At 42.1% G+C, this 25,181-nt stretch overlaps 3 protein-coding genes across 7 annotated transcripts in view; all 3 read left to right on the plus strand.

The window, feature by feature from the left end:
• The first annotated feature begins 580 nt into the window (after positions 1 to 580).
• mettl2a (methyltransferase 2A, methylcytidine) lies at positions 581 to 3,753 on the plus strand. The gene is made up of 9 exons (XM_042392410.1): positions 581 to 786; positions 1,152 to 1,240; positions 1,500 to 1,744; positions 1,996 to 2,045; positions 2,158 to 2,218; positions 2,317 to 2,456; positions 2,559 to 2,665; positions 2,984 to 3,049; positions 3,150 to 3,753. Exons 1-9 carry the CDS (start codon positions 635 to 637, stop codon positions 3,311 to 3,313), a joined length of 1,074 nt encoding a protein of 357 aa, XP_042248344.1. The 5' UTR covers positions 581 to 634; the 3' UTR covers positions 3,314 to 3,753.
• Positions 3,754 to 4,093: 340 nt separating this feature from the next.
• On the plus strand, positions 4,094 to 19,672 carry tlk2 (tousled-like kinase 2). Of its 4 annotated transcripts, XM_042392408.1 has the most exons (21): positions 4,098 to 4,750; positions 5,855 to 5,937; positions 7,508 to 7,585; positions 7,694 to 7,763; positions 7,858 to 7,901; positions 8,084 to 8,182; positions 8,686 to 8,787; positions 9,001 to 9,093; positions 9,292 to 9,402; positions 9,558 to 9,694; positions 10,957 to 11,109; positions 11,206 to 11,272; positions 11,398 to 11,495; positions 11,599 to 11,680; positions 12,290 to 12,381; positions 12,487 to 12,576; positions 12,724 to 12,893; positions 13,251 to 13,389; positions 16,634 to 16,745; positions 18,066 to 18,173; positions 18,335 to 19,672. In XM_042392408.1, exons 2-21 carry the CDS (start codon positions 5,857 to 5,859, stop codon positions 18,506 to 18,508), a joined length of 2,100 nt encoding a protein of 699 aa, XP_042248342.1. In that variant the 5' UTR covers positions 4,098 to 4,750; positions 5,855 to 5,856; the 3' UTR covers positions 18,509 to 19,672. The 4 variants fall into 4 exon arrangements, with proteins under 4 accessions (XP_042248340.1, XP_042248343.1, XP_042248342.1 ...); XM_042392406.1 differs by having other exon boundaries at positions 4,094 to 4,750; positions 10,957 to 11,272; XM_042392407.1 differs by lacking the exon at positions 4,098 to 4,750 and adding an exon at positions 4,856 to 5,014 and having other exon boundaries at positions 10,957 to 11,272.
• Positions 19,673 to 21,571: 1,899 nt separating this feature from the next.
• Positions 21,572 to 25,181, plus strand: part of mrc2 (mannose receptor, C type 2) — a 34,699-nt gene continuing 31,089 nt past the window's right edge. For both annotated transcript variants that reach the window (XM_042393563.1, XM_042393564.1), the window contains exon 1: positions 21,572 to 21,701. In XM_042393563.1, coding sequence (XP_042249497.1) covers positions 21,575 to 21,701 — 127 coding nt within the window. In that variant the 5' untranslated portion in view covers positions 21,572 to 21,574. The remainder of the gene's footprint in view (positions 21,702 to 25,181) is intronic.

Below are 25,181 nucleotides of genomic sequence, written 5' to 3' on the forward strand. Positions count from 1 at the left end.
GCAGTGGGTCTTAGCAAAGATAATCCTGAGATATGTCTCCCTCTAGTGTATAAACACTGCACCTGTCGACTACTGCAGCACAGCTGAAAAGTTGCAGACCCAAATTCTTGTGCAGATAAATTTATTGTGAAACGATTTATTGCTCAGTGTACAGAGCTGGATGGCAGGCAAGCTTTGAGTTATCAGTGGAGTTATTATTATTATGTCACCTCCTTGACATCTGGACCAAAAATCATGTCTCCTTCACGTGTTTCATATAAGCTCCCTGATGTGAAGATCGCATATAATTATGTCTACGCCAGTGTACTAATATGACTTATGATGCAGCCACTGAGAAAGAGGAGCAGTTAATTGTTTTGTTTGGCATCGAGGCGTCTGAAGGAAGATACAACTGTAGAGAGAAAAAAATGTGACTCAAACTATAACAAAGTGGCAACATGTCAATAGAGAAGACTTAATGTCAAATATAATTCGGTAAAATTAAAAAAAAAAAAAAAAAACCCACTTAGGGCGTTGCATCTATTCCCTGCAACTTTGTTACCAGAAAAACCCAACTTTGTATTACTAGTTCCGACACTACTTGAACGCAGCACGATCAGATGCACGGCCCCTCTTCCGTTGCGTCAGTTCCAGCATGGCGGCGCCCCATGCCGTGGTCGGGGTGGAGGGAGACAGCAGTGAATCGGGGCTTATTTTATCAGATTCATCCACCGGAGACGTGAAGCGACCTCAGTTCGGGACACGTTTCCTCACAGACCCGCGGCAGGTCTTCCAGCACAACGCCTGGTCGGTAACTTACACCAGAAACCCGAGAGAGTAGACAGATGCTGGTGTGCATCTCTGTGACAGTCAGTATCTGCTGACAGGGAAAATATCATTTTAACAAATCATTCTATTTTGTGGATGGTATTTTGCTGAATAAGGAGATTTAACAGCATTAATTTTGCATTAAAGTCATTGACTGGTTGTTTATTTGGGGCCACATTTGGATATTTTCATGTAATGGGCATGATGTTGTGGCCTTTTTTTTAATTATTGTATCAGATCTGGTCACATGAAACCTTCATCTTGGGATTTGTCAGGTGTTTTCTGTGCTGTCATTCACCACATCATTTCACCCAGACTGGGTAATAATGAATTGTTGTCAACAGGGACAATGTGGAGTGGACCGAGGAGCAAGAAGCAGCTGCCAAGAAGAAAGTGCTAGAAAACAGTCAGCCGCTGCCTGCAGAGAAACAAGGTTGCACTGCAGAGACACACGAACCACACAGTGATACTGGCAGGACCACAAACATAAACTGCTAATAAGGAGCGAAGTGTTCTCTAGTTTTGTGTTTAATTTGTGCGCAAATAACTGCAATGAAGTTGATGGCTACAACTTGAAATTGACTGTTATTAATCCTATGCTTTGCTTATTATGCATAGTGTTTGATTATTTTTTTAAGATGTGCTATTTTATCACTTTAACACTGACTCTACTGCCTTACTTCATCTTGCAGAGGACTATGACTGCCGGGCCAATGAGTACTGGAATGATTTCTACACAATACATGAAAATCGCTTCTTCAAAGACCGTCACTGGCTCTTCACAGAGTTCCCAGAGTTGGCCCCACAGTGCGGCCTTAACCACGAATCCCATCCTGAAGTCTCCGGCACAGATGACCGACAAAGCGGGGACGCTGCGGCTCTGCCTCACGCCGATGGTGACTTCCCCGGCTCCTCTGCCACGTATCGCATTCTGGAGGTGAGAGATTCGTTTGAAAGCAAGTTAGAGAAACTTAAACACGTTTAATACACATGTAATGACTAATATGTTTATTTGCAATCTGTTAGTTCATTGATCTGCTGTTTTATTTTAAAAGTGATTCTAAGGATTGTGCAGCCTTGGCAGAGGAGTGCGTTTTGCAGAAAGCCGATTTTTTGTTATTCTCTCTGCTGTATGCATTCGTCACTCGCTACAAACTGAATAAATGATATATGAATTGACGTCCACAGGTTGGCTGTGGTGTGGGCAACACAGTGTTTCCAATCCTGAAGACCAACAAGTAGGTGCAGGCAGGATATTTACACCTCAAGACCTCAGACAATGTTAATAAATACTGTTAAATACTGTTCTCTGCGCCCTTAAAACTTTCATTTCAACGTTGTTTCATGCAGTGACCCGGGACTCTTTGTGTACTGCTGTGATTTCTCTAGCACTGCTGTGGAGTTAGTCAAGGTGAGATGATGGTGATGATGAAAGGATGCGTTGATAGATGTATTCACCTCTATAGTTGTGGCTTAACTGATGAATTAACATTGCCGTCATGTCATCAGACTAATCCAGAGTACGACCCTGGGCGCTGCTTCGCCTTTGTTCACGACTTGAGTGATGAGGAAGCCAATTACCCCGTCCCAGATGGAAGCCTTGATGTTATAGTGCTAATCTTTGTGCTATCAGCGTTGCATCCTGACAAGTATGAACTTCTTTCTTTGTCTTCCTACCTCTTTGGTTTCCTCTCAGTGTGAGTCATTAAATGTTGCACTGCTTGTCTTTAAAAGTTTCACCTCTGTCTCAGGATGCAGGCATCCATCAGTAGATTAGCGCGGCTGCTGAAGCCCGGGGGAGTGATGCTGCTCAGGGACTACGGACGCTACGATATGGCACAGCTGCGCTTCAAGAAGGGTGAGTCCTGCACGGCTACAGTCCACATAGTCCATACAGCTGTAGATTCAGAAGGGTCCATTATTCATGAGCTGCTACGAGCCTTGAAGATGTGTGTCGCTTTTCAAGTAACACTGTTTCATAATTGACCGTTGCGTTAGGTCACGCAGCAGTTTTCTGTGTCTGACTGAACAAAGAATATTATGGACCACTTGATAGTTATAATAAGTCTGTGTACACAGGACTTGTCAGGCTACAACATTAATGAATAAATGTTTTTTCAACGTCTGTAATTAGTTGTATAATTTTAGGTTTCTTATATCTCTGTTCTTCTCTTAGGAAGGTGTCTGTCAGAAAACTTTTACGTCCGTGGTGATGGAACAAGAGTATATTTCTTTACTCAAGGTAAAAAATAAAAACTTCTTGTGATTATTTGATGTTTGTTAGTTTAAAAAAAAAAAAATATATGTATATGATCATATTTCTGTGCTTCTTTTCCTTTCAGATGAGCTCCATGAGATGTTCACGGAGGCAGGACTTGAGAAAGTGCAGAACCTCGTGGATCGAAGGCTACAGGTGAACAGAGGGAAACAGCTCACCATGTACAGGGTGTGGATCCAGTGCAAGTACCGCAAAGCTCTCGTTCAGCCACCTGAGACGCAGGGCTGAGCCCACCTGGCTTAACCGTCAATCACAACTGAAACCAAGTGCTGAAATGAAGGCGGTGCTGTCTTTTTTTTTTTTTTTTTTACTGAGGATGTAATGAAAATGAGAAGCTCTATTGTGATTGTGATAAAGGGGATGCAACTGGATAGCGACATACTGTAAAGGCCTTACACTATCCCAGCTGCCATAACATTGACGGACTTGCTCTGTGGCTGTGGTGTTCTTGATGGTATCGCAATCCGAGCTACGGGAGTGATGATTTCTCATTTTCTGACAGTGAGTTCAGTAATCTGAGAAAGGGCTTGGTTACACATGTATTAATGTTTCTATTCACCCGGATGCTGTTTTTAAAATGACGTGATGTTTTGAAATAAATGGCATGATTTTTAAGAGAACTTCATGACCTTTTTGTACATGTAAAATGAATAAAGATATAAACTGTATGAAGTATTTCACTCTGGTATTTCAAAGCTGAGTTCAGAAGTGTTTAACAAAGGACTCGTTTCATGATACTGGCCCTAATTTTACTTTATTTTCCGTGACAGACTCTTGAATAGTTAAAGCCCTATTAATGCTTGAATGGCTACTTTGAAAAAAGAAAAAAAAAGCATTCATTTAGCAATTTATTGACATTATGTAAGTACAGTATGTGGGTGTGAACATCATGGGAATGGCAACTTTTCGATGAAGTGATTATTTGGGTGGTTGTGTGGGTGGGCGCTGTTAAATTGTATTGTGTACAGAGGGATTTGCCATTGGTCCAGACGAGATTTGGGGCAGGCGTGGACTGAACGAAGGTGAAAATACTTGAACAATCTCACGAGAAAATATGAGATTTTACTGATTATTGTTTACATTGCAAAAACATGAGAACCGAACCGAATCGATCCGGATTCAACTGAAACGCTTTGCAACAGCCACAACTTCCGAAACAGATCGGTTTCTCTCCCTGCGGCGAGGAAGACGACTGGAGACGAACTTTGTTTTGATCGAGCTGAAAGCCAGGACCCGAAAATCATCTCACCACCGGGGGAGAAAAAGATAGGGGGGGATAACTAACGCCAGTTTAAAGACATCATTTATACCTGGTGAAAAACGGAGAATCTCGAGGGTCGCCATTGTGTGGAAACGAGATACCCGACACAGGCACCGTGTGGTCCTCGGAGAGATGGATGTGATGGGGATCCCCGCCTAAGGAGCACAGAAAGGCGGGTTTTGGGATACCCGGAGTTGTCGAGGCCTCCGAGGGAATCCTCCGTCGTCTGGCTTGAGCTCACTGCGCGCTCCCGTGTCCCGATCGTGAACAATCAGCACGCGAGGGACGAGGCTGTGGATGCGGCCTAGCCTGGGAGGGTCTGCCAAGCACCGGGGGGAAACAACGGGGACGGTTTCAGGGTTAACAACTGGCCCTCCGGAGGACCGAGAAAATATTTAATTACAGTAAGTATCTCGTTAGGTTGTCGAACAACACAATTGATGTGGACGGGTCTCTTGTCGCGTCGTAGCACGAACACCTGACAACACAGAACCGAGAAGATGCTTCTTTTTGACAGACGAGTTAACTGTTAACGTTAGCCTGTTGGGCTACCTAACGCCAGCTATCTTTAGTGTGTTTATAAAACAATTTATTGATGAAGACACTAGTTGTGATTATGTTTTGTTTATCCCGACCCGTTATCTAATCAACATTTGTCTGCTGCGTGGGTACGTAATGTGACAAAAATCAAATTTAATGTTAGCTACTAGTTAACGTTACCAGTTAGCTCTTGGGTCGCAATGCTAGCTAAGTGATGGCCAACATCCGTGGGCTTGTTAGCTCATTTATCCAGTGTTAGCTAGCTGCCTCGCAGATCATTCACTGATGTTTCACATCTTTTAACAGGTCTGCTGGCCACTATAATGTTAAACTCCATTCTTGAATAAATCTTGAATATCCTTAAATGGACACGGATGCTGCAGGTTACACTATTCATTTAATGTATGCAAGCCATAGATAACGTTAACACAGACATAGCAGTCAGTGTTGGGCGTGTAACTTAAACGTTAACCTTTGCACAAGCTAGCAAGCTGGGCATTTATTGTCTATTTGGCCTTTTCCATTGCTGTGAGTACACTTGGCAGTCCCTCCATTAGTGACCTTTCATAACTCTAGCGCCATGTAACTTAGGCCCATAATGCCAGGGCGTTATCACATGATGCTATAATTTTCCAGGCAGTGACTCTACACATCTGGCCTACGTCTTTGATGCATATTTAATATCCCTTATTGACTGTATTTCTTTGCCAGACTGTACATTTTAGGGCTGTGAGTATTTTACTGAGTACTCAAGTTGTATGGCTGATGCTTGCTGAACACACACGATAGTGGAAAACATTATTGTCAGGCTTATTGATGACTCAGAACAGGAATTTTCCACATCCATATAGCTAAAAACAGCCATGACTCATCACAACCAATGCCTTTTGAAACAGTGATCTGTCACTCCCACTTGAATATACCAGACCCCACAACGCCTTCCTTAATCTGTGCTCTTGTCTCTGCAGCCATGATGGAAGAATTGCATAGCCTGGACCCCCGGCGGCAGGAGCTGTTGGAGGCTCGCTTCACTGGGGTCGGCGTGGCTAAGGTTTGTGTTACAGGAGATGTCGCCGAGGTGCAGCAAAGAAACTCCCCTGTCAAAGCGCTTATAATCACAGATTCTCTTGATTACACATATTTTGTGAATGTCTTCCTTTCTTTGTCTTACTCTGCCTCAGTGTCATTCTGCTGTTTGGCCTGGACAAGCTTGGCCCCACTCCTTGTCTTTGTCTCTGGAGAAGGTTGATCTGTGTCTGTGTTTTTTGGCTGGTGTGATATGGCATCTCTCCCTGGCTCATGATGTAGTGGCTGTATATGCAAGTGGCGATGTCTGCCAAAAAGGCCACAGACGGGACAGGGGTGGTAGGGGGGAGGAGGAGTAAAGGCAGAGGAGGAATACAGAAATAGTTCTTGACCAGGTGTGAGTGGAGGCAGCATTTAGCCTTCCATCCTCTTGCTTGCTACATGGATGGAGCTGTCTTTGCGGAAGGTGATCTTGGAACAGTTGGGGAGTGAGAGTCAGCGCCAGGAGTGGGCCCTGTGCCAGCCATAGGCAGAGCTGAGCCCAGAGCATGGCATGGCTGCTGCTGCAGAGAAAATGGCGGCTCCCGCTAAGGCATCATGCCACAGCCACCCTGTATGACAAGAGATGGTATGTGTGTGTGTGTGTGGAGTGGGGGGGGCAGAGTGAGAGAGAGAAGTGTGTCAACAAATGGCTGTGAAGAAATATGGGTTGGTGGTCTAAAAGCCCTTTAGTGTCACAGAGCAGCTTAAGAGTTTTTTTTTCTTGACCTTGAGCAGCCCCGTGGCAGTGCTGCTCTTTCTGTCATCACTGAGTTGGCAAAAAGAAAGGCAAATTGTTATCTTTTGAGGACAAAGAGCCAGCACACCTTTTTGGTTATAGAACAGAGAAGGGCCTACTCAAATTGTTGGAAAGTGCGTTTCCTTTTGAAGAAGTCTGATCAAACAACCAAGATTTTTAGGGGTGGGGTGGAGCGGGGGCTGTCATTCTTAGATCAAGCAAGGCATCTTTCACCGGCTTTCTCCAGAGAGGAAGAGAGGGGGTGGTGGTAGGGGGGTGGAGGGGAGGGGAGGGGGGGGAAGAGAACAGTTAAGACCATGGTGAACAGGAGAAAAATGGATGACATTATCTAAAGGTGACAGACAGAGGGAGGAATACATCCCCAGCAGCATGCCTAATGTTCAGCCATTTTAGGAGGGTTCAGTGAGAGAGCTCCAGTGTGCTCTGAATGACTAAGTACCTCTCCCCCTGATTGGACAGTGCCTGCTGAATTCTGATGTGATTCATTTGAGTGACAGGCATCACCTAGGGAACCATTAGGACTGATGCAAGGTCTAGATTCAGTGGGAAGTTAATGGTTATGGTATTTAGCCAAACCTCCACATCTCTTCCCTCAGTTTCTCTCCTATTGTATTCTGTGTTGTCTAACTCTCTGTGCACGCTCTCTCATAAGTGCATGCATACGCAACGAGTACACTGTACGTGCACGCATTTTGCAGATGTCTGTCTACATACATGTATAACTCTTTTGCACATCTTTGTATTTAAACACTCCTTGTTTTTTCTATGTTTATGTATTCTTAACTTGTCTTAACAGGGCTCGGGTCAGAATCAGAATGAGTCATCCAATCAGAGTCTATGCAGCGTGGGTTCACTCAGTGACAAAGAACTAGAGGTTAGTCGCTGTCACATGTCAACAGGATTTTTTTTCTTTCTTCATGCCAACCATCTCACTGTGTTATCTCATTATACATGCGGTTGACTCTCGCTACTCTCCCGACAGACTCCTGAGAAAAAGGCAAACGAGCAGAGAGTAAGAAAGCGGAAAGCAGACCATTTTGACAGCAGCCAAGGTGAGACCGTCCCTCACGCTATGATCCTCTCATCATGTATCCCAAATATTTGCCTGCCTCCTAAATCCCTTCCTCTTTCTTCTCTCTCTTCCAGGCAAAGCAGGCACAAGGGGACTTAAAATTAGCGATTATTTCGAGGTGAGTGGCAGAAAACGGATCCGCCAGTAATATCTTCTAAAAAAGATCGGTTCAGTATTGAGTGCATAACTTTTCATTCTTTCTTTCTAACTCCCCCCCTCCCCCTCCCCTTTTTTTTTAACCATCTTTTAGTCTTTCCATTGAACTGCTTTCCTCATCTTCTCTCTTTACATGTCTGTCAGTTTGCGGGAGGTAGCGGTCCTGGTACCAGCCCTGCAAGGGGGATTCCACCAGTGGTCCGCTCTTCCCCACAACACTCCCTCTCCAACCCCCCTGTCACGGTGAGCATGTCTGCTCTACGGTCCGTCTCGTTGCACTTTTAACACCCTTTCCTTCCGTTCTTTCTTCCACGCTTGTTATTAACATCGGTAGATCAAGTCTGTTTACGGATGGGGGGAGAATCTGATCTGATCTGTGGATTCTGTTTTTACTTCAGTCAAGTGTGTTTAAGTCTATCATGTTTGAGCTGAAACCAAGGAAAGCAGTAATGAAGAGTAACGTAGAAATGTGATGTACTGATTATAAATGCAAATGTACACATACACATACAAACTGGCAGTTAAATGATAAAAGAAGTGACCACAGACATTGAATAATGGATGAACCTGTTGCACACACCTGGTGCTCCATTCTCTTTTTTTTTAAATGGAGGCCTTCCACCTTTTCAAGTGAAATGAATCGCTCACTGATAGTTCATTTGCAGTTGCTGGTCATCGTTTTCATGCTAATTTCATTTCATGTAAGGTTTTTTTTTTTTAATTGGACGAATGTTTCTGCTTCCCAGGTGCAGCAGGGAAGCCCTTCCTCCATCAGCTCGGCCAACACAGAGCACTCGTCCTGTTCACTGAAGCCTATTTCTCTTCACCTGCTCCACAAAGCCACACAGGTACTTAGCGTGCTATCATGGCCGGCTGACCGTTTATCTGCATCATAATTCTGAAGGCAGTTAAAATAGTTGATAAAGAAACCAATAAATCACAGGAATCATCTAGAAGAGATTGTTAGATGGGACTACGTCTTGCACTACATTTGATGCAAAATGATCCACCATTAACAAAAGCACTGTTTTTTTTTTTTTTTGCTCACTTGTACCCTGTAGTCTGACCTTACTATAGAGAAACTAACAGCATTGGAGAACAACAAGAACTCTGACCTGGAGAAGAAGGAGGGACGAATAGACGATTTGCTGCGGGTACTAATCTCATTACATTTCATCCCTGCTACTCTGCTAGCCATTCTGAACGGTTTTGAAATGTTCTCTGTTTTTTTTGGTTTTTCAATCAAGGCATGTTAGAGTTGACACATTTCTTCTGTCTGCACATGTACAAACAAGTTTAAAATTTTGTTAATTTTCTCTTTACTTTGCCTGTTTGTTTGTTTTCCGTTCCAGGCAAACTGTGATCTGAGGAGACAGATTGATGAACAGCAGAGAATGCTGGAGCGATACAAGGAACGCTTGAACAAGTGTGTGACCATGTCCAAGAAGCTACTGATTGAAAAGGTACGTTCTTCTAATAGCGCTATGAAATAAAGGATCTGAAAGTGTGTGCTTCATGCTGGGTTTCTAACATCGGTACATTTTGGAAGCACCTGGTTTTATCCACTAGGAAGCAACAACTCTGGTTTGATGCCTGTATTTCTCTGCTCTTCCTCCAGTCCAAACAGGAGAAGATGGCGTGCCGGGATAAAAGCATGCAGGACAGGCTTAGACTGGGTCACTTTACTACAGTGAGACATGGTGCGTCTTTCACTGAGCAGTGGACGGATGGATATGCCTTCCAAAACCTTATCAAGTAAGGATCTCGATGTTTTATCTTAAAGCTTCTCCTCTTGACACTTTCTCCTTGTTACAGCTGTGCTAGATCAAGAGGTGAAATCAGACTAATCGAAAACAACAACACGTGTTTATAGTAATTTAAAAGGAATGATCTATGTTAAAGATGCACCGATCGAAACTGGTTGTTTTTTTTAGCTGATCAGCCGTGACCGATGACCAGCCGATCGGTCTCATATAATCTGATTTTATGCCGGTCAAACTTACACACGTGCTACATGATGATTCATGTTGCGCGCACAGCAGCACAGCAGCACAGTCACACACACACACGCAACATGTATGTCGTAAACAGAGCGGCACAGACAGTGTGCGTGCGTGTGTGTGTGTGTGTCACAGTGACACACACACACACACAACATGCTTGTTGCACACACAGTGGCAGCTGCAGCACAAACAGTACAGCCACACACACACACACACACACATCGTCGGTGTGACAGTTCTTCAGCGTCAGTGAAGAAGACACAAAGCTCACAATTTGTAATATCTGTAAGTCCAAAGTAAGCTGGAGGAGGAGGAACAACCTTGAAAACATTTGGAACAACTAACTTAATCAGACACTTAGAAAACCATCACCCCCGGTGAACATGTTCAGTTTCAAGAAGCTAACAAAGGCAAAGCAGATCAAGCTTTTTAAATAGTTTTATAGGAACATACAATTGAATTTCAATTTTCCATTAAAGAAAAGTTACAAAAATGTTTGCGTATGCTTTCAATTATAGTTCTTAGAAAGGAAGAAAGAAAGAAAATCTTTCTGTCTTATTAAATTCTCAAAGAAAGAAAATTGGAATCGGCAGGTCAGACTTCAAAAAATTGGAATCGGCCAAGAAAATTGCAGTCGGTGCATCTAAGATATGAAATGAAGTAAAAACCGGCTTTAATTATGTTTTGAGCATTTTATATTTTTATTATGTTCTTGAAAATAGAGAGATGACAGGAAATCAGGGAAGAGAGAGATGAGGAATGACATGCGACAACACTAAATCTTCAAATCTTAGCTTAGCTTAGCTTTATCTTAGCTTTACACAGGTTATACCATGACATTGTACACCTTTTCATTTGCATTGTACACAAAGTTTTACACATGCAACTGAGCCCATTCACCATAGAAGAGATAAGAGCAAGTTCTTAACCAGGTAGCCAGAGAGTTTACAGATCATACAAGACAAGATGAAACATTTGGTCTGTATGTGATTGCAACGTGCCATCTCTCTCCAGACAACAAGAAAGGATCAACTCACAGCGAGAGGACATTGAAAGGCAGAGGAAGCTGCTGGCCAAGCGTAAGCCGCCCTCCATGGCCCAGACTCCACCGCCAAGTCTGGAGCAAAACAAACGCAAAAGCAAGACCAATGGAGCAGAGAGTGAAACGTACGTTGTTGTTGTTTTTGTTTATTTATTTATTTATTTATTTTCTCTGGTGTGCGTATTTGAAGTTGTGCTCAGGTTGGTTCTGTATTCTTGCAGGTTAACACAGGCGGAGTACCACGAGCAAGAGGAAATCTTTAAGTTAAGATTAGGTCATCTTAAGAAGGTAACTTCTAATGTATATGTGAAAAATTTAAAGTGACAACATGCTTATTATGATCTTTTTCTCTGTTTTTTTAGTTGTATTGGTAAGTGCACAGCATTTGACATTTACCTTGTTGTCTTTTGCAGGAGGAGGCTGAGATCCAGGCGGAGCTGGAAAGGTTGGAGCGAGTGCGAAACCTGCACATTCGTGAGCTGAAAAGGATCCACAATGAGGATAATTCCCAGTATGATTTCTTCTTCTATGGTCTTTTTTCTAGTCAGTCTGTACCAATACGTCCCTATGCTCTGTCCAAACACACAACTTGAACCGTTTCTCACCCTGTGCAGATTCAAAGATCACCCTACGCTAAATGACCGATACCTGCTACTTCATTTACTTGGACGGGGAGGTTTCAGTGAAGTTTACAAGGTGAGAGCGACTTCATTTTTTCCCTGTTAAGACACCTTCCCAAGAGTGTTAAGAGAAGAGTCAGTCTGTATTTTACCTTCCATTCTTCTTACATTTCTGATAGTTTACACTCTATAAAGACATTGCAATGTTTCTGTCACTGAAAGAATGTAAACCATGGCCTTTCTGTGAGTCAGGCAGTGTTAGAATTCAGTTACAAACTAATAAATGAGATACAACGTTATAAACACACTCACAGTTTGGTGCAGCCTCGGAATATATTAAAAGTGTCAGATATGTTGATTCAAATCTGCTGAGATAGTTACACTGTTGAAAAACGAACTTATTTATATTCCGAAAGCGACTGCAGCGACTGAGCAGAGCATACTTTGGAAAATATTCGAGGATGTGCGTTTCATTACATTACACTATGTTGACATCATCAACATTTTGGAGTAAATAATTGTGCCAGACTTTCAGAGGTCTTTCCAAGAATCTGCTGTCATCACTTTAAAAAAAAAAATGACGAATGAACGCAGCAGTTTAACGTGAAGCGAGTTTCACTGCAGTTTAAACTTTAAGTATTGCCAAATGCAGTTCCTAACTAATAGGAGATCTTTTATTTTCCAGGCCTTTGACTTAACAGAGCAGAGGTATGCTGCAGTCAAAATCCACCAGCTAAACAAAAACTGGAGGGATGAGAAGAAGGAGAATTATCACAAGTGAGTGTTGACTATGATTGATGTTCTGTTCCAGTTCATGAACTCATCAGATTCAGTGTATCCACATTTAAAGTCAGTGGTATAATTGTTGGTCTTTTGTTTCAGACATGCATGCAGAGAATATAGAATCCATAAAGAGCTGGACCACCCACGAATAGTTAAACTCTATGACTACTTTTCGCTCGACACTGACTCGTAAGTCATTTCCTTTCAAACAAATGTGTTCCTATTTAAAAAAAGATGCTCACAACTACGCAGATTGTGTTCATTTTTAACCAGTGATTTATCAACATGATGATTCTCACACTTTTGTAATATACCTCTTCCTTGGTTTCGGAGCAGGTTCTGCACAGTCCTGGAGTACTGCGAGGGCAACGACTTAGACTTCTACCTGAAGCAGCACAAGCTTATGTCAGAGAAGGAGGGTCGCTCCATCATCATGCAGATCGTCAACGCCCTCAAGTACCTCAACGAGATCAGACCACCCATTATCCACTACGACCTTAAACCCGGTGGGTCTTACATTCTTGAAAGCTTGCGTGGTGTTGTTTAAATCTCCATGGCAACGTTCTACTTCAAATGAATTTTATCAGTACTTTCAGCTAAATTAACCACATGAGACACTGCTGCACCTACTTTCTCTCTGGTTCTCACACGGTGCCCAGCAAGCAGCTCAGGGCCAGACACTCTTACAGTCCATCCACCCAACATTTTGATTATTAGAGACTGTAGTTATGATTTGGTCATTATGACTGATCAAACCAAGTTGGAATGAGTCTATTGAAGTCTGGCCCAGTCTGTACTATGCTGACTTTTCTTTTTTTTGTGTGTGTGTGTGTGTAACTAAATCCTCCCCTCACTCTCTTAAGGTAACATCCTCCTGGTGAACGGCACGGCCTGCGGGGAGATCAAGATCACAGACTTCGGCCTGTCGAAGATCATGGATGATGACAGCTACAACTCAGTGGACGGGATGGAGCTCACGTCACAGGGAGCAGGGACATACTGGTAAGATTTACACTGTAAGATGACACCCTGCCGCAGGGGTGCCATCATCTGTGATATAATAAATAGTGCTGTTTATTTTTAACCACTGAGCCTTGGTTCCAAGGGATAAATTTACTTCTGCTAGTCAGGGCTGAGATATTTCTGAGTGCTTTCCCGAACCGAAGTGCATTAGGATGTAAAAGTGATCGTTTTTCCTGCGTTAGAGGCGTTTTACTGTGAAGAAAGAAAAACACGATAGCAAAGTGTAAAATGTGCAGTATGAGTGGTTCCAGTTGCAGAATCTAAATCACCACGACTTAATAAAACTTATGTAGAAATATTACTTATGTAGATATATTACTCAAAGGAATACAGCAAAGTTGTAAGCGTGTTAGAGCAACAAACAAGGTGGGAGGAAACAGCAGCAGTGATGGGCTGATAGGGGTGAGGAGAGAGAGGGAGACATGATAGATGCAGCGGGGGAGAGCGAGTCTCACGGTGTAAGGTGCTTCCTCCTCCTTTTTGCCCTGCTGGCCGCTCATCAGCTCGCTCTGAACCTGCTTCTTCCAGCAGCGAAGCAGCAGCAGCTTCTGTCTCTCTCTCAGACAGACAGAGAGCAGACCTGCCAAACTGTACGCATTTTGAGATTAAAGTACACCGGTACAATTTGTCACACTAAAAGCTGGCAACACCTGTGAGTTCAGTTGTTCACGTGCAATACTCAAGTCTAATGTGCTGAAAAGCAAAAGAAGAAGAGTTCAACCAATCATAGCGCTGAATTCATTCCCCTTACCTTCACCTAAATATCAAGCGGGGATGATGCGTAATGTCATTTCAAGAGACTGCAACTCCACAACAACATGACATCAGTTTTATCCCTCTGGTTCCCTCCTCACTCCGGCTGGCTGCTTCCTCAAGTGAGGACGCTTCTTTTAACTCCTTTGCAAAGGTGAACGGACGGGGGTGGATGTGGAAAGTTCACACTGTGAACTGAGTTAACTTAAGTTAACGCAGACCTGCCAACCTTGGGAAAATTTTTAACGTTAATAACGTTAGCCTAACTTATATAATTTAATAACTTAATAATTTGCAAACTATCTTGCTTGTTCCCCAGACATTTAAGTTGGCAAAGTAATGTTAAGTTATATTGTCTGTGTGTCGCAGATTGTTAAATGTGACTTCTCATAGTGTGTATTAATAATTGTTATTGCAGCCAAACCGTTAACTGTAATGAGAGGAGCAGATTATGGCACGATGGGGGGAAAAAGCGAGTTCATGTGCAGCAGAAATAAGGTTACCTAGAAAGTTACCTGTGTGTGTGTGTGTGTATGTGTGTGTGTGTGTGTGTGGTGTGTGTGTGTGTGTGTGTGTGTGTGTGTGTGTGTGTGTGTTGGCATGTTGGCACTGTAGTCTACAACTGCCTACTCTAAGAAAATTTCAAGGAAAGGAAACAACCCCTTTTACAAATTAAGTCCAATATGTATCTATAATGAGAGCTGTTGTATTAACCAACTCTAAAATATTTATTTCACCATCACTACAAAATAGTCTGTTTAGGCTGGTTTGGGTTTTAGAGCTATATTGTCATCATCCTTTCAAATTAGCCGAAAATCATATTTTCAAAAGTCAGATTGGCTTAAAGTTTGCTTATTGTGGAGGTGTAAATAATAGAAACTATATAAATGCAGCAGTAGTGGTAGGTTAGTGTGTAGCCTGAGTGAAATTGTGTTTCTTCGTTAGCTATGTTTAGGCAGGTGAAAGATAAATGACCAACTAACAGTATTTGCATCTGCAGATATTTTTGTAAACAATCTGCTATTGGTATCAAGAATTTTCATATCAGTACATCCCTCACTTTTTTGTGTTTGACTGCTGCATGTATACAAATGATGCACTGTAATGCGTATGTATGCAAATTATGTACAATAATGATTCGTGCAAAAAGCAGTGATTTGCATCTGATGCATCTTGGTCGCCGAAGCAGCACTCAAAAAAGTTGTCCAGGGTTGGCAGGTCTGAGAGAGAGAGAGACAGTTGTGTAAGCAGAAAAACATTGGTGAGAACAGGGAAGCAGGCGTGCAGCATAGGAACCCGCCAGACAAAGCAGCAGCGGCAGCTTCAGTGCGAGCTGGACACAGACCGACAAAACACCCGCAGCACGTGCAACACTGAGGCGGGTGGAGAGGAGGAGAAGCGCCTGCACTGATTCACTCTTCACCGCTGCCTCCGTCATTTCTCCCTAAAAGCTCGTAACAAAAGAAATAACTATATTTATTGCAATGAATAGAGGTCGACCAATAGTGGATTTTAATGATAGCTTGGAGCAGGAAAAAGCCAAAGTCAAAGTAATAAATACTTGAATATATAAATCTGGAACTGGACATCAGACTAAAGAAATCTAGTATGTAAAATAACTCAGTGGGTGGGAGCTATAATTATTTTTTGAGCTACTTTTTTTTCCCTCAAAGTCAGTAATTCCAGTTTATGAAGACTAATATAACGGAGGAAACAGAGCTTGTCTGCAGAAAGGCGGCTCCTCCACCAGGTTTTGCCTTTGAGTAAGGTGAGAATGTTTTGAAGCAGAAGTAGTAGAAGAAGAACAACTTCCTCCGTTGTTGTTGTTGTATGTCGCAGTTAGCACAAAACAAGTGTGTTTAAGCAGCAGAGAAAATATGCTGGCGGACTGTAAGTAAGACCATGCTCGCTAGCAAAACAGAGACAGCTTGCCTCCGGCGCAGCAGCAGCAGCAGCAGCAGCAGATGTATGTCCCGGCGTGACTGGTGGAGGCCGCGCAGCCATCAGCCGCTATCGGAGCCAAGTTTTGCTGATACCGATAGTTTGTAAAAGGTTCTATCAGCACCGATTTAAAAGGCCGTACCATTCGACCTCTTTTCTGTGAGGTTTTGACATTTAATTGAATGCCTCCAGCTTTGCTATTTAATCTGACATTTAATCTTTGAAACGTCTGTCCTACATCTGTATACGTACGTTAGTGAATTCCTTTCTCAACAATTCCTGGAAGAAGGCGAAATACATGTCATTTTACAAGACCATGCAAAGAACCCTCAAGTTGCATATGAGTTTAATTATCAACATGTCAGAACATGATACTCGTTGGTCCCCAGTACGAAAATGAAAAAGTGATGCGTTCACAAAAACGGATCTTTACACAGGTTATCATGTCAGAACACACTTTGAAACTGAACAGATTATTTGTTTAGTTGAACTGATTCATATTAACGTGGCTCCCTTTTTATCCTTTTAGGTACCTGCCACCTGAGTGCTTTGTGGTTGGGAAGGAACCTCCCAAAATCTCCAACAAGGTGGACGTGTGGTCTGTGGGAGTCATTTTCTACCAATGTTTGTACGGCCGCAAGGTAGGAGAAGCACACTGAGAAAATATGTTCTAACAAGTCGTTAGCTGTTGTTGAGTCTTAAAATTGTGTTTTATTGCTAAATAAAATTTTATTTTTTAATCCTTTTTTTGCACCACGGCCGTTAAAACTTCTAATTTCTGATTGGCTGTAAGGTGTAAATCAGACCTGTGATGCAGGTGTTTGTTTGGAGTTGAAATGAATGTGCCAGTATTAAACTGGAGGTGAAAATAGCACTAATGAGGCTTGGCTAAAGAGCTTGGTGCGAGGGTTATTTGTGTAACCAATAAAAATAAAAAATAAAAACATAAATAGCTCAGTGAGAAGCATGCAAAATGCCTTTCATATGTTCTTTTATGTTTTATGTGTGAATCTTGACCTCTAAATCAGCTAACATTGCGAGGAAACAGAGAAGTTTTGTAATAACTGAAGCTGCGGGGAAGCTGCAGCCTGCGGGTGTGAGGGACAGCTGCAGGGGAAAGCAGAGAGGACAGGAGGAGAGTGCATGTCACCAAAACGGGACAGAATTTTCAGCGGTCCTATTATAAAATAATGTGGAAAATTCATAGGTTTAGGTAAGAGAGGGAAAAAAGAGGTGGTGAGAGTGTAACGTGTCTGTATGACAGAGGGAGGGGTAAAGCAAGCGTTGCGTAATGTTATCTATGCTGGAAAGACAGTTTTAATAATATAAAGCAGAATGCAGCGCTGTTCTCTCTTCTTGAGATTAAAAGCAATCAGTGACATTTCTCTAAACGAGAGGGTTAAAACGCCTCAGCCAGTCATGTCAGGCCTTTTGTGTTTAGATGTTACTTAGCAATGCAAATGGCAGGAATTCTGCTGTTTTGCATGAGGCCCAGGAACCATATTTCATGATGTTTAAAACAGGAAAGTATGTTCAAAACGAGTTATTTATGATGACCTGATATCTTTTAATTTGATGACATATGGCATTCTGTTAAAGTGGCCATGGTATAAGCAGGATAATGCCCTCCAAGTTCCTACATTATCCCTGGCTTAACTGTTAGTAACATACTTTACATTTAAAAAGTCACTTTTCTTATTCAAATGAAGAGAAAATTGTTTTTCCATGTTCCAGTATGTCTAGCACTCTTATTTTGGAACATTTTTAGTGTTTGCTTTTAGGAAAATGAGAGTGTGAGACTGAAAAGAAGACCAAGATGCTTTTTGAATCTGGACAGTTTACTGAACACCAACTCACTTTCTCTTAGTTACTTTATTTATTTAGTTGTTTTGCCCACCATGTGTTGGTTTCCATAACACCCTTTCCCTCTCTCTCTCTCTCTCTCTCTCTTTGCTCTCCAGCCCTTTGGCCACAACCAGTCCCAGCAGGACATCCTGCAGGAGAACACCATACTGAAGGCAACAGATGTGCAGTTTCCCCCTAAACCAGTAGTCACACCTGAAGCTAAGGTACAGGATTCTCACACCTCACTGCTCCGTTTCGTCCGACTAATGTTTTCATAACAGATATTTTTAGGAGGAATTATTTTGGATGTGCATATTTAAGAAATTCCAATCTTTTTACGAAAACATATTCAGTTATTTCACTCCCTCTGTTTTTCTCCCTCCAGGCCTTTATAAGGCGCTGTCTAGTCTACCGTAAGGAGGACCGCATCGACGTGCACCAGTTAGCCAGTGACCCCTTCCTCATGCCCCACATCCGCAAGTCGGTGGCCTCCTCGGGCACCTCGGGCATGGCCGTGGCCTCCACATCCAGCTCCTCTAACAGCAGCGCCTCAAACTGAGCCCACGCACCCTTATAACAGACTTGAACTGAACCGTTTCGAAAGAGTGGGATGGTGGCGGGAGCGACGCCATATTCGCGTGCCCCCCCACTCCCAAGAACATCCCACCTTGCCACGAAGAGCCCTAAGAGAATCCGGTCAGAAGACGGCAAGGGGTGGGTGAGAAGTCATGGAGGGGTCGGGAAGGGAAGGCCAGCCGTCACCCTTCGTCCCTCTCATGTCCACCCACCCCGGCCTACCTGTCCTCCTTTCTCATAAGAGCCGGCATCGTTCTGGGGGTCAAAGCCCTGGACGACTCACACCGCAAGGGGGGCGAGGTTTGGCACTGTGTTGGTGAAAAGTGGGGTCCAGTGTTTTGGGATGTTTTCTTTTCTGCTTAAAAAAAAAAAAAGAGGAAAATATAAAGAAGTATAGAACTGCTTCAGCTTGGCCAGATGGGAAAAGACTGCGGAAGGCCTCATACCAATACGCACTCACACACGTACACTCATGCATGAGCCATTCTGGTCCCAGGTAGTCTGAACTCCCCAAGCTCAAACAATTTAGTTCGTTCTCATCTCCCCGAACTTAACCGAGAGAACCAGTCTGGCCTGTTATTGTATTGAACTCTAAATATCTACGGCACTATGTCATCCAACCTGGTGTTCTGGGATCCCCTCTGCCCCCGCTTAAATTCCAGACCCAGATAGTTTGTGACGAGGAGGGACAGAAGCTACTACCCCCCCTACCCCCCTACCCCTCCAATCTCCTCGTCAAACTCCTGTGACCAAAGCTTATAACTTCCAGCTGGTGGCAGTGTTCCACCTCAGTTTTTATAATGAATGGTTTTAGAGTCGTGTTACTTGATAATGGAGTGGAAGCTGTTGAAGAAGGACCCCTTTTACATTTTTTTAAAAAACTTTTCAATTTAACCAGTTTTATGGAGAAAATTGTTGTGTTTTTTCAAGTTGCCTTTAATTAGAACTGTTATTGTTTTGATTGACCCCCCCAAACCCCCCCTCCCCTCCCCCCTTACCATAAACACACATATTTATTTAGGTATGTTTGAATTTATTTTTGGCCAATAAAATGCAAGGGACTGGTTGACCTAATAGTACTGCTGGGGGGAGATTGGGCCTTAGCAGAGAATTGCATAAACCATTAAATACTATTGGTTAAAATGTGTTTGTTTGTTCTGGACTCCTCTGTGACTCGATGCTTTCTGTGAAAGAAAAACTTCCGTTGACGACACAACTGATGAGCATTTGACACAATTGCTGAGCGTTATGTCTGTACTTAGGTTTTATTTTAATTTTTCAGTTTAAAATCAGTGTTTCAGACTAAAAATCAAAGCTATATTCAGGAGAAATAAATGGAACAAAACTAAAAACAGGCTGTAAACTTAATGTAACGCCACATTGACTTGATAGAGCTGACTTAGTGTAATCAGTACAGCATCATGAATGCTGTTTCATTTTCCTAAATAAGGCACAAGTCTGGACTCATCGCGGAGGAAGTGAAAGACAACATTTAAACACCTGTTTAAAAGCTAAATCAATGGCTTCTCATCTGTGCCGTCTGTCGTGGGATGTTGAATACCATTAGACAAAATTCTCACACGTAAACCGGCGGTCCACAAATTGAATATAATCAGCCTGCGTAATGTGACAGCTTAGTTTTTCATCAGCTTGCATTTAACATACTGTGGCATAGTTAAGCTTTTGGCAGGCACATCCAATATGAACTGTTAGTCTAAATGTATTTTCATAACTATAGGAAACAGCCACTTCCTAGCTTTAAGTCTCCGAAGGACCATTAAGGGGAAGCCATTAAAGGCTACTCTAAAGGCATTTATTGAACTATTACAGGGATATTATGAGATTTTTCTGTATTTTTAGGTGAGTTTATTATGTCCGGCGCTTGTGGGTCACCAATCCTGACCTCTCTCAGTTATCTAACAGACTTGGCTCAGCTGAGAGTTTATGACTGATTTCGACATCAGAGTAGATGTTTGGTGTTTGGCAGATGTTGAGCATAATAAAAAAAGACACATCGAGTTTATTATAGGACAGAACAGGACTGATGCTTTTTAATTGCAAACTAATGAGTAACAGATTACATTTACAATCAAGCATCAGAGGACAATGGCTTAAAAACTGCAGGACAAATTATTAAGTCACTGCAAAGAATGAGCGCTAGACAGAAGGTTTTTATTTTTAATTAAAGTAAGAAATTAATGGAAGTAGACAAATGCATAAGAAATACAAGAAGAAGGTAGGGCAACATCAACCATGTTAAAAAGTTAAATACAGGGAAATCACTTCCTGAGCTCCAAAAACAAACAAAAAAAAAGGGGAAAATGCACAAGTCTGAATAGTGAAATCCAGATTAAATATTGTGCAAAAGGGGCAAAACTCAGAAGTGATATTAGTAATTCACTTTTTCAGTAGAAATTATACTTGTGTTTTCAATTTTTTAAATGTGAACCATTGAATAAGTTAAAAAAAATTACTCATGAAAAGACCAGAGGGAAGAGTATCATTGAGAACAATTATTAGAGTTTTCAACTTCATTTTATGTTTACATTTGGGATTTATTTTCTAAGAAAGTTAAATTTTAGACTTAATTGTTTTTTAATTTTTTTTTTTACTTCTACTGACGAGATGAAACAATGACTCCTGAATTATAATTAATTGCATGAGATTGATTTTAGAGTCAACCCTACTGTCTGCTGGGTTATATGGGGTCTTCCGATACAGGCCCCTGGAGGTCCCCGGACCTCATGTTGGGAACCATACAAACACTGACACAGACACAGACATAGACACACACACATACACACACACACACACTGTTGACGCTGCTCCATTCATATCAGTCTCGTCTGACTGAGACGCAGACGGAGCTCTAGCGGTCAAACTCGCCACCAACTCTGCATCATCCGTCCTCAAAGTAGAACAGTCGGGCATTTGCTGCTCCGGCTTCACTTTTTTTTTTCCTCTCATTTCGTTTTTTTTTTTTTTTTCCGGGTTTTTTTTTTTTTTTTTTCCAAGCGTGTGTCTGTGTGCGTGTGTTGTAGTTGTGAGCATGCAAGGCAACGACCGTCACCGAGACAAGGAATCAAGGAGAACATGGACAAATGGGCGAGATATATTCTACAAATGCACTTTATATTTATTCATCTTTAGTCTGGAACTGAAGGGGAGCGCTGCGGGTGAGAAAAATCTCCACTTTTGCTTAATTTCATTCATATAAAAGTGGGAAAAAGCGGCCAGACATCACACCTATTGCGCATGCTTTTTGTTTTGGTGACGACTTCCAGTCAGAAAATGCGTTAGAAAACAGACAGTGAAAGATATTCTCTGCGTATTCTGGATTTGGTGCCTTGGTATGCCACGAACCACAAGTCCGAGCCGTGAGTGGAACCAGATGTGGGGAAAAACAGGGGGGAGGGGGGGTAGGGGGGGGGAGGGAGGCTAAAGGCTTAGTCTCTCTATTGTGATTTTTATTTATGCAAAAAAAAGTTGATTCAAAGCTGCAAAGCATCGCACTTTATTAGTTCTCTCCTCTAGGGATGTTTTTAAGCTGTTTTGTAAAACTGAAAGACGGGTGACGCGTTTGGCACCCTGTGGGCAGATGTGACCTTTAGGCTACATCCTGTTACAGCTTGCAATTAACACATTCAGTCCAATTCCGAGCAGCTACTACACCGTTTCATGTTATGGGGACACTGTGGAGGTTAAACTCACCTAAACAATCCTACAATAGAGTTCAGGTTGACTCTCAGAGCGCTTTTTCATGCGTAAACATTCAATTTATTATCTTTTTCTTATATGACCCCATGAGTCAGAGTTTACCAACTTGACTATACTGTCAGTGACTTTTCTATTGTACAGATTAAAGGACAGGTTCACAGTTTTCCAAGTCTGTCTTAAAACAACAGTCAGGTGCCCAAATGAGCACTGAAACAGGTTTTGCTCGCTGTAATCATTCCTCCTGTTCATACTGGCTATTAAACAACCCCCCCCACACCCCTCCAAAATGTGCTTACAGTGTAAATGATGGAGGCCAAAATCCACACGGTCCTGCTTTTGAGCAAAAAATGTGTTGAAAAGTTTATCTGAGGATAATATGAGGCTTCAGCTGTCTGAGTTTGTCAAATAAAGTGGATATCTTCCACAGTTGCACTCTTTTTTTAGTATAATATTCCCTCTTCGTGTCTCGACGGACAGTGTTTTCCTGTTCAGCTGCAGTGAAAGGATTGTGACAAAAAGAGGGAATTTGGCACTATAAAGACTGTAACTTTGAAAGATATTGACTTGATTTGATTAATTTGGACGACTGAAGCCTCGTTTTAGCTTCAAATAAGCTTTTAAATACGTTTTTGCACTGAAGGAGGATTGTGGGTTTTATCCCCCATCACTTATATTGAAAGTGCGTTATGAAGGGATCTCTCAGTATGAACAGGAGGAATGATTACAGCAGGAAAAATATGTAAATCTTCATTTGGGCACCTGACTATTATTTTTAAGGCAGAGTTGAAAAATTGCCTGATTTCTTTTGTGTCACAGAAAAAAGTACCTAGACGGTGGAAATGTAGGTTGTCAGCATCAAGTATCCAGTTTAATTTAAATCAAATCTGGGCAAGGTTGTCACTTTATGTAACCCACTTATTTTCTGATCTATTTTCACTGCTTTAGTTGACATTACTCAAAAGCATCTGAGGTTACAACATCACATTTTCGGATCAGATGTTATTTTTCCTGTATTTTAACAACACTTCATAGATTTGGAGCAGCGCAGCAGAACAGCACGCTGCCTCTTTATCCTTTTAATATTCCTCTTTTAACTTTTTTTTATTTATTTGATGAAGTTAGATAAAAACATGCGATTGTGAGTGTTTACACTCCCACTCCTTACACTCTCATCTCGGAGAGTGTACTTGCAAACATTATCCAGAGCTCTTTTTTTTTGGCGAGGCTTAGTGTCTTAATTTCAAAATGACTTGCACCCATCTGCCATCAAACTGCAATGCTGCAGAAGTTGAGAATCCCTTTTCAATCACTTTTAAGCCAAATGGATGAGATGCAAACCGGATCTTAAGGGGGAAAATAATCAATGTTGATTTGTTTTATGAAATGCTGTCTCTCTGGATTTGTTATGTGAAATGTTTTGCCGTTCCCAACCACTACAGTTTATCGCACAAAATATCTTTCAAGCTCTGTGTAACTTCTTAGAAATGAGGTTTTTCCTGTTAGTGTATTGCCACAGTGACGTATTTGTGACTTTTTTAATTTGTGCATGAAAGTTCAGACTAAGTAAATTATAAATATAAGTGATTCTGATGTTCATTATGAGTGGAACAGCTCCAGCACTGCGGTGTTAACGATCTCACACAAAAATACCCATCAAAATTCATTTGAAAATTTAACCACAGAAGTCGATACAGCTCTTATCCCATGCTGATTTAACAGTTAAACCTGCGCTACCATAATAATCATTTATCACAGCGCGTAAGTGTGGGAGTGATGGAAAGTTTTGACACTCCCTCTGGTTTCTAAATTCGATTTGCACTCTCTCCGAAGAGGTTAGAGTTTGCTCTGATTCTGAGTGTGGCTGCAAAATGCAAATATGCTCTTCTCTCCAATAGCCCCTCTCTTTCTCTCTCGCCCTCTTTCTCCTCTCCCATGCTTCTCGGATGAGGTAAAACCTATCCACAGTTTGGAGTTGCCTCAGAGGCCAGACCACCATAAAACACCAAAGAAACAAACACAGCAGGCTGGAATTTCCTGCCTATTTGTTGGTTGCCATTTTATCACACTGGCCGGTTAAAAGGCCTGGTTTTTTTTTTTATCACAGACATCTGTCAAAATAAGGAAAGGTTGTGGGAAAAACTAATGCTCATATTTCAGTTTAGATCTTTAGATTAAATATGAGTAAATTAAAGGGAGAAAAACAGTTTGGTTAGTTTTAACTCTCTGGCAGCTGCAGAGAGTCACACTCTTCCTCCAAAGAGTGCGATATAGAGAAGTTTGAAGTCATAACACTTCAAGTCAAGACACGCTATTGATTATTCACCCACAATCCAAAGTATTGTCCTCAAACCTGGTCCAATAGATGACCGTATTGAGGAGGTGGAAGTTCTGGGAATATCTGCCTCTCTTGGCGACTGGTGCCGGTTGTTCTTGGCCGTTGGTTTCGGCCTCTCTCTTCAGCAGGAAACAGTCTTCGGCGTTGAAAAAAAAAAAGGGGGGGGTGACAGGACAAAGACAAGGATGAGATCACAGCAGGAGAGCTGTTGTAGCTTAGCCTTCACAGGGCTCAATGGCTTAAAGTTAATCTGAAATTCTGCACTCTCTCTGATTGCCCGGGAGTTTTTCTCACATCAAACATCCAGTCGTGTCCCCTCTAGACTGGAATTTAAAACTTCTATTTGAATTTGCTTCTTGTTGTCTGGAACTTCAGCTTCAGGTTGTGTAGAAGTTCAAAAAGCTTCTCATATATTTACACATACCGCAGTGAATTCAACACACAATGTAAGGGGCTAATTCTGACTTTTACTTGGACGGCGCTGGTGTGAAAATCTTCCCACGGGCACCACCGAAGCCGACGCTGTGATCTATTTTTAAAGATGGCATTAATTCCTATTGTGAAAATGACTAAATGGTATCAGACTGATTTACTGGCACATGAG

Source organism: Thunnus maccoyii, chromosome 18 (assembly GCF_910596095.1).
Source record: "Thunnus maccoyii chromosome 18, fThuMac1.1, whole genome shotgun sequence".
Lineage (NCBI taxonomy): Eukaryota > Metazoa > Chordata > Actinopteri > Scombriformes > Scombridae > Thunnus > Thunnus maccoyii.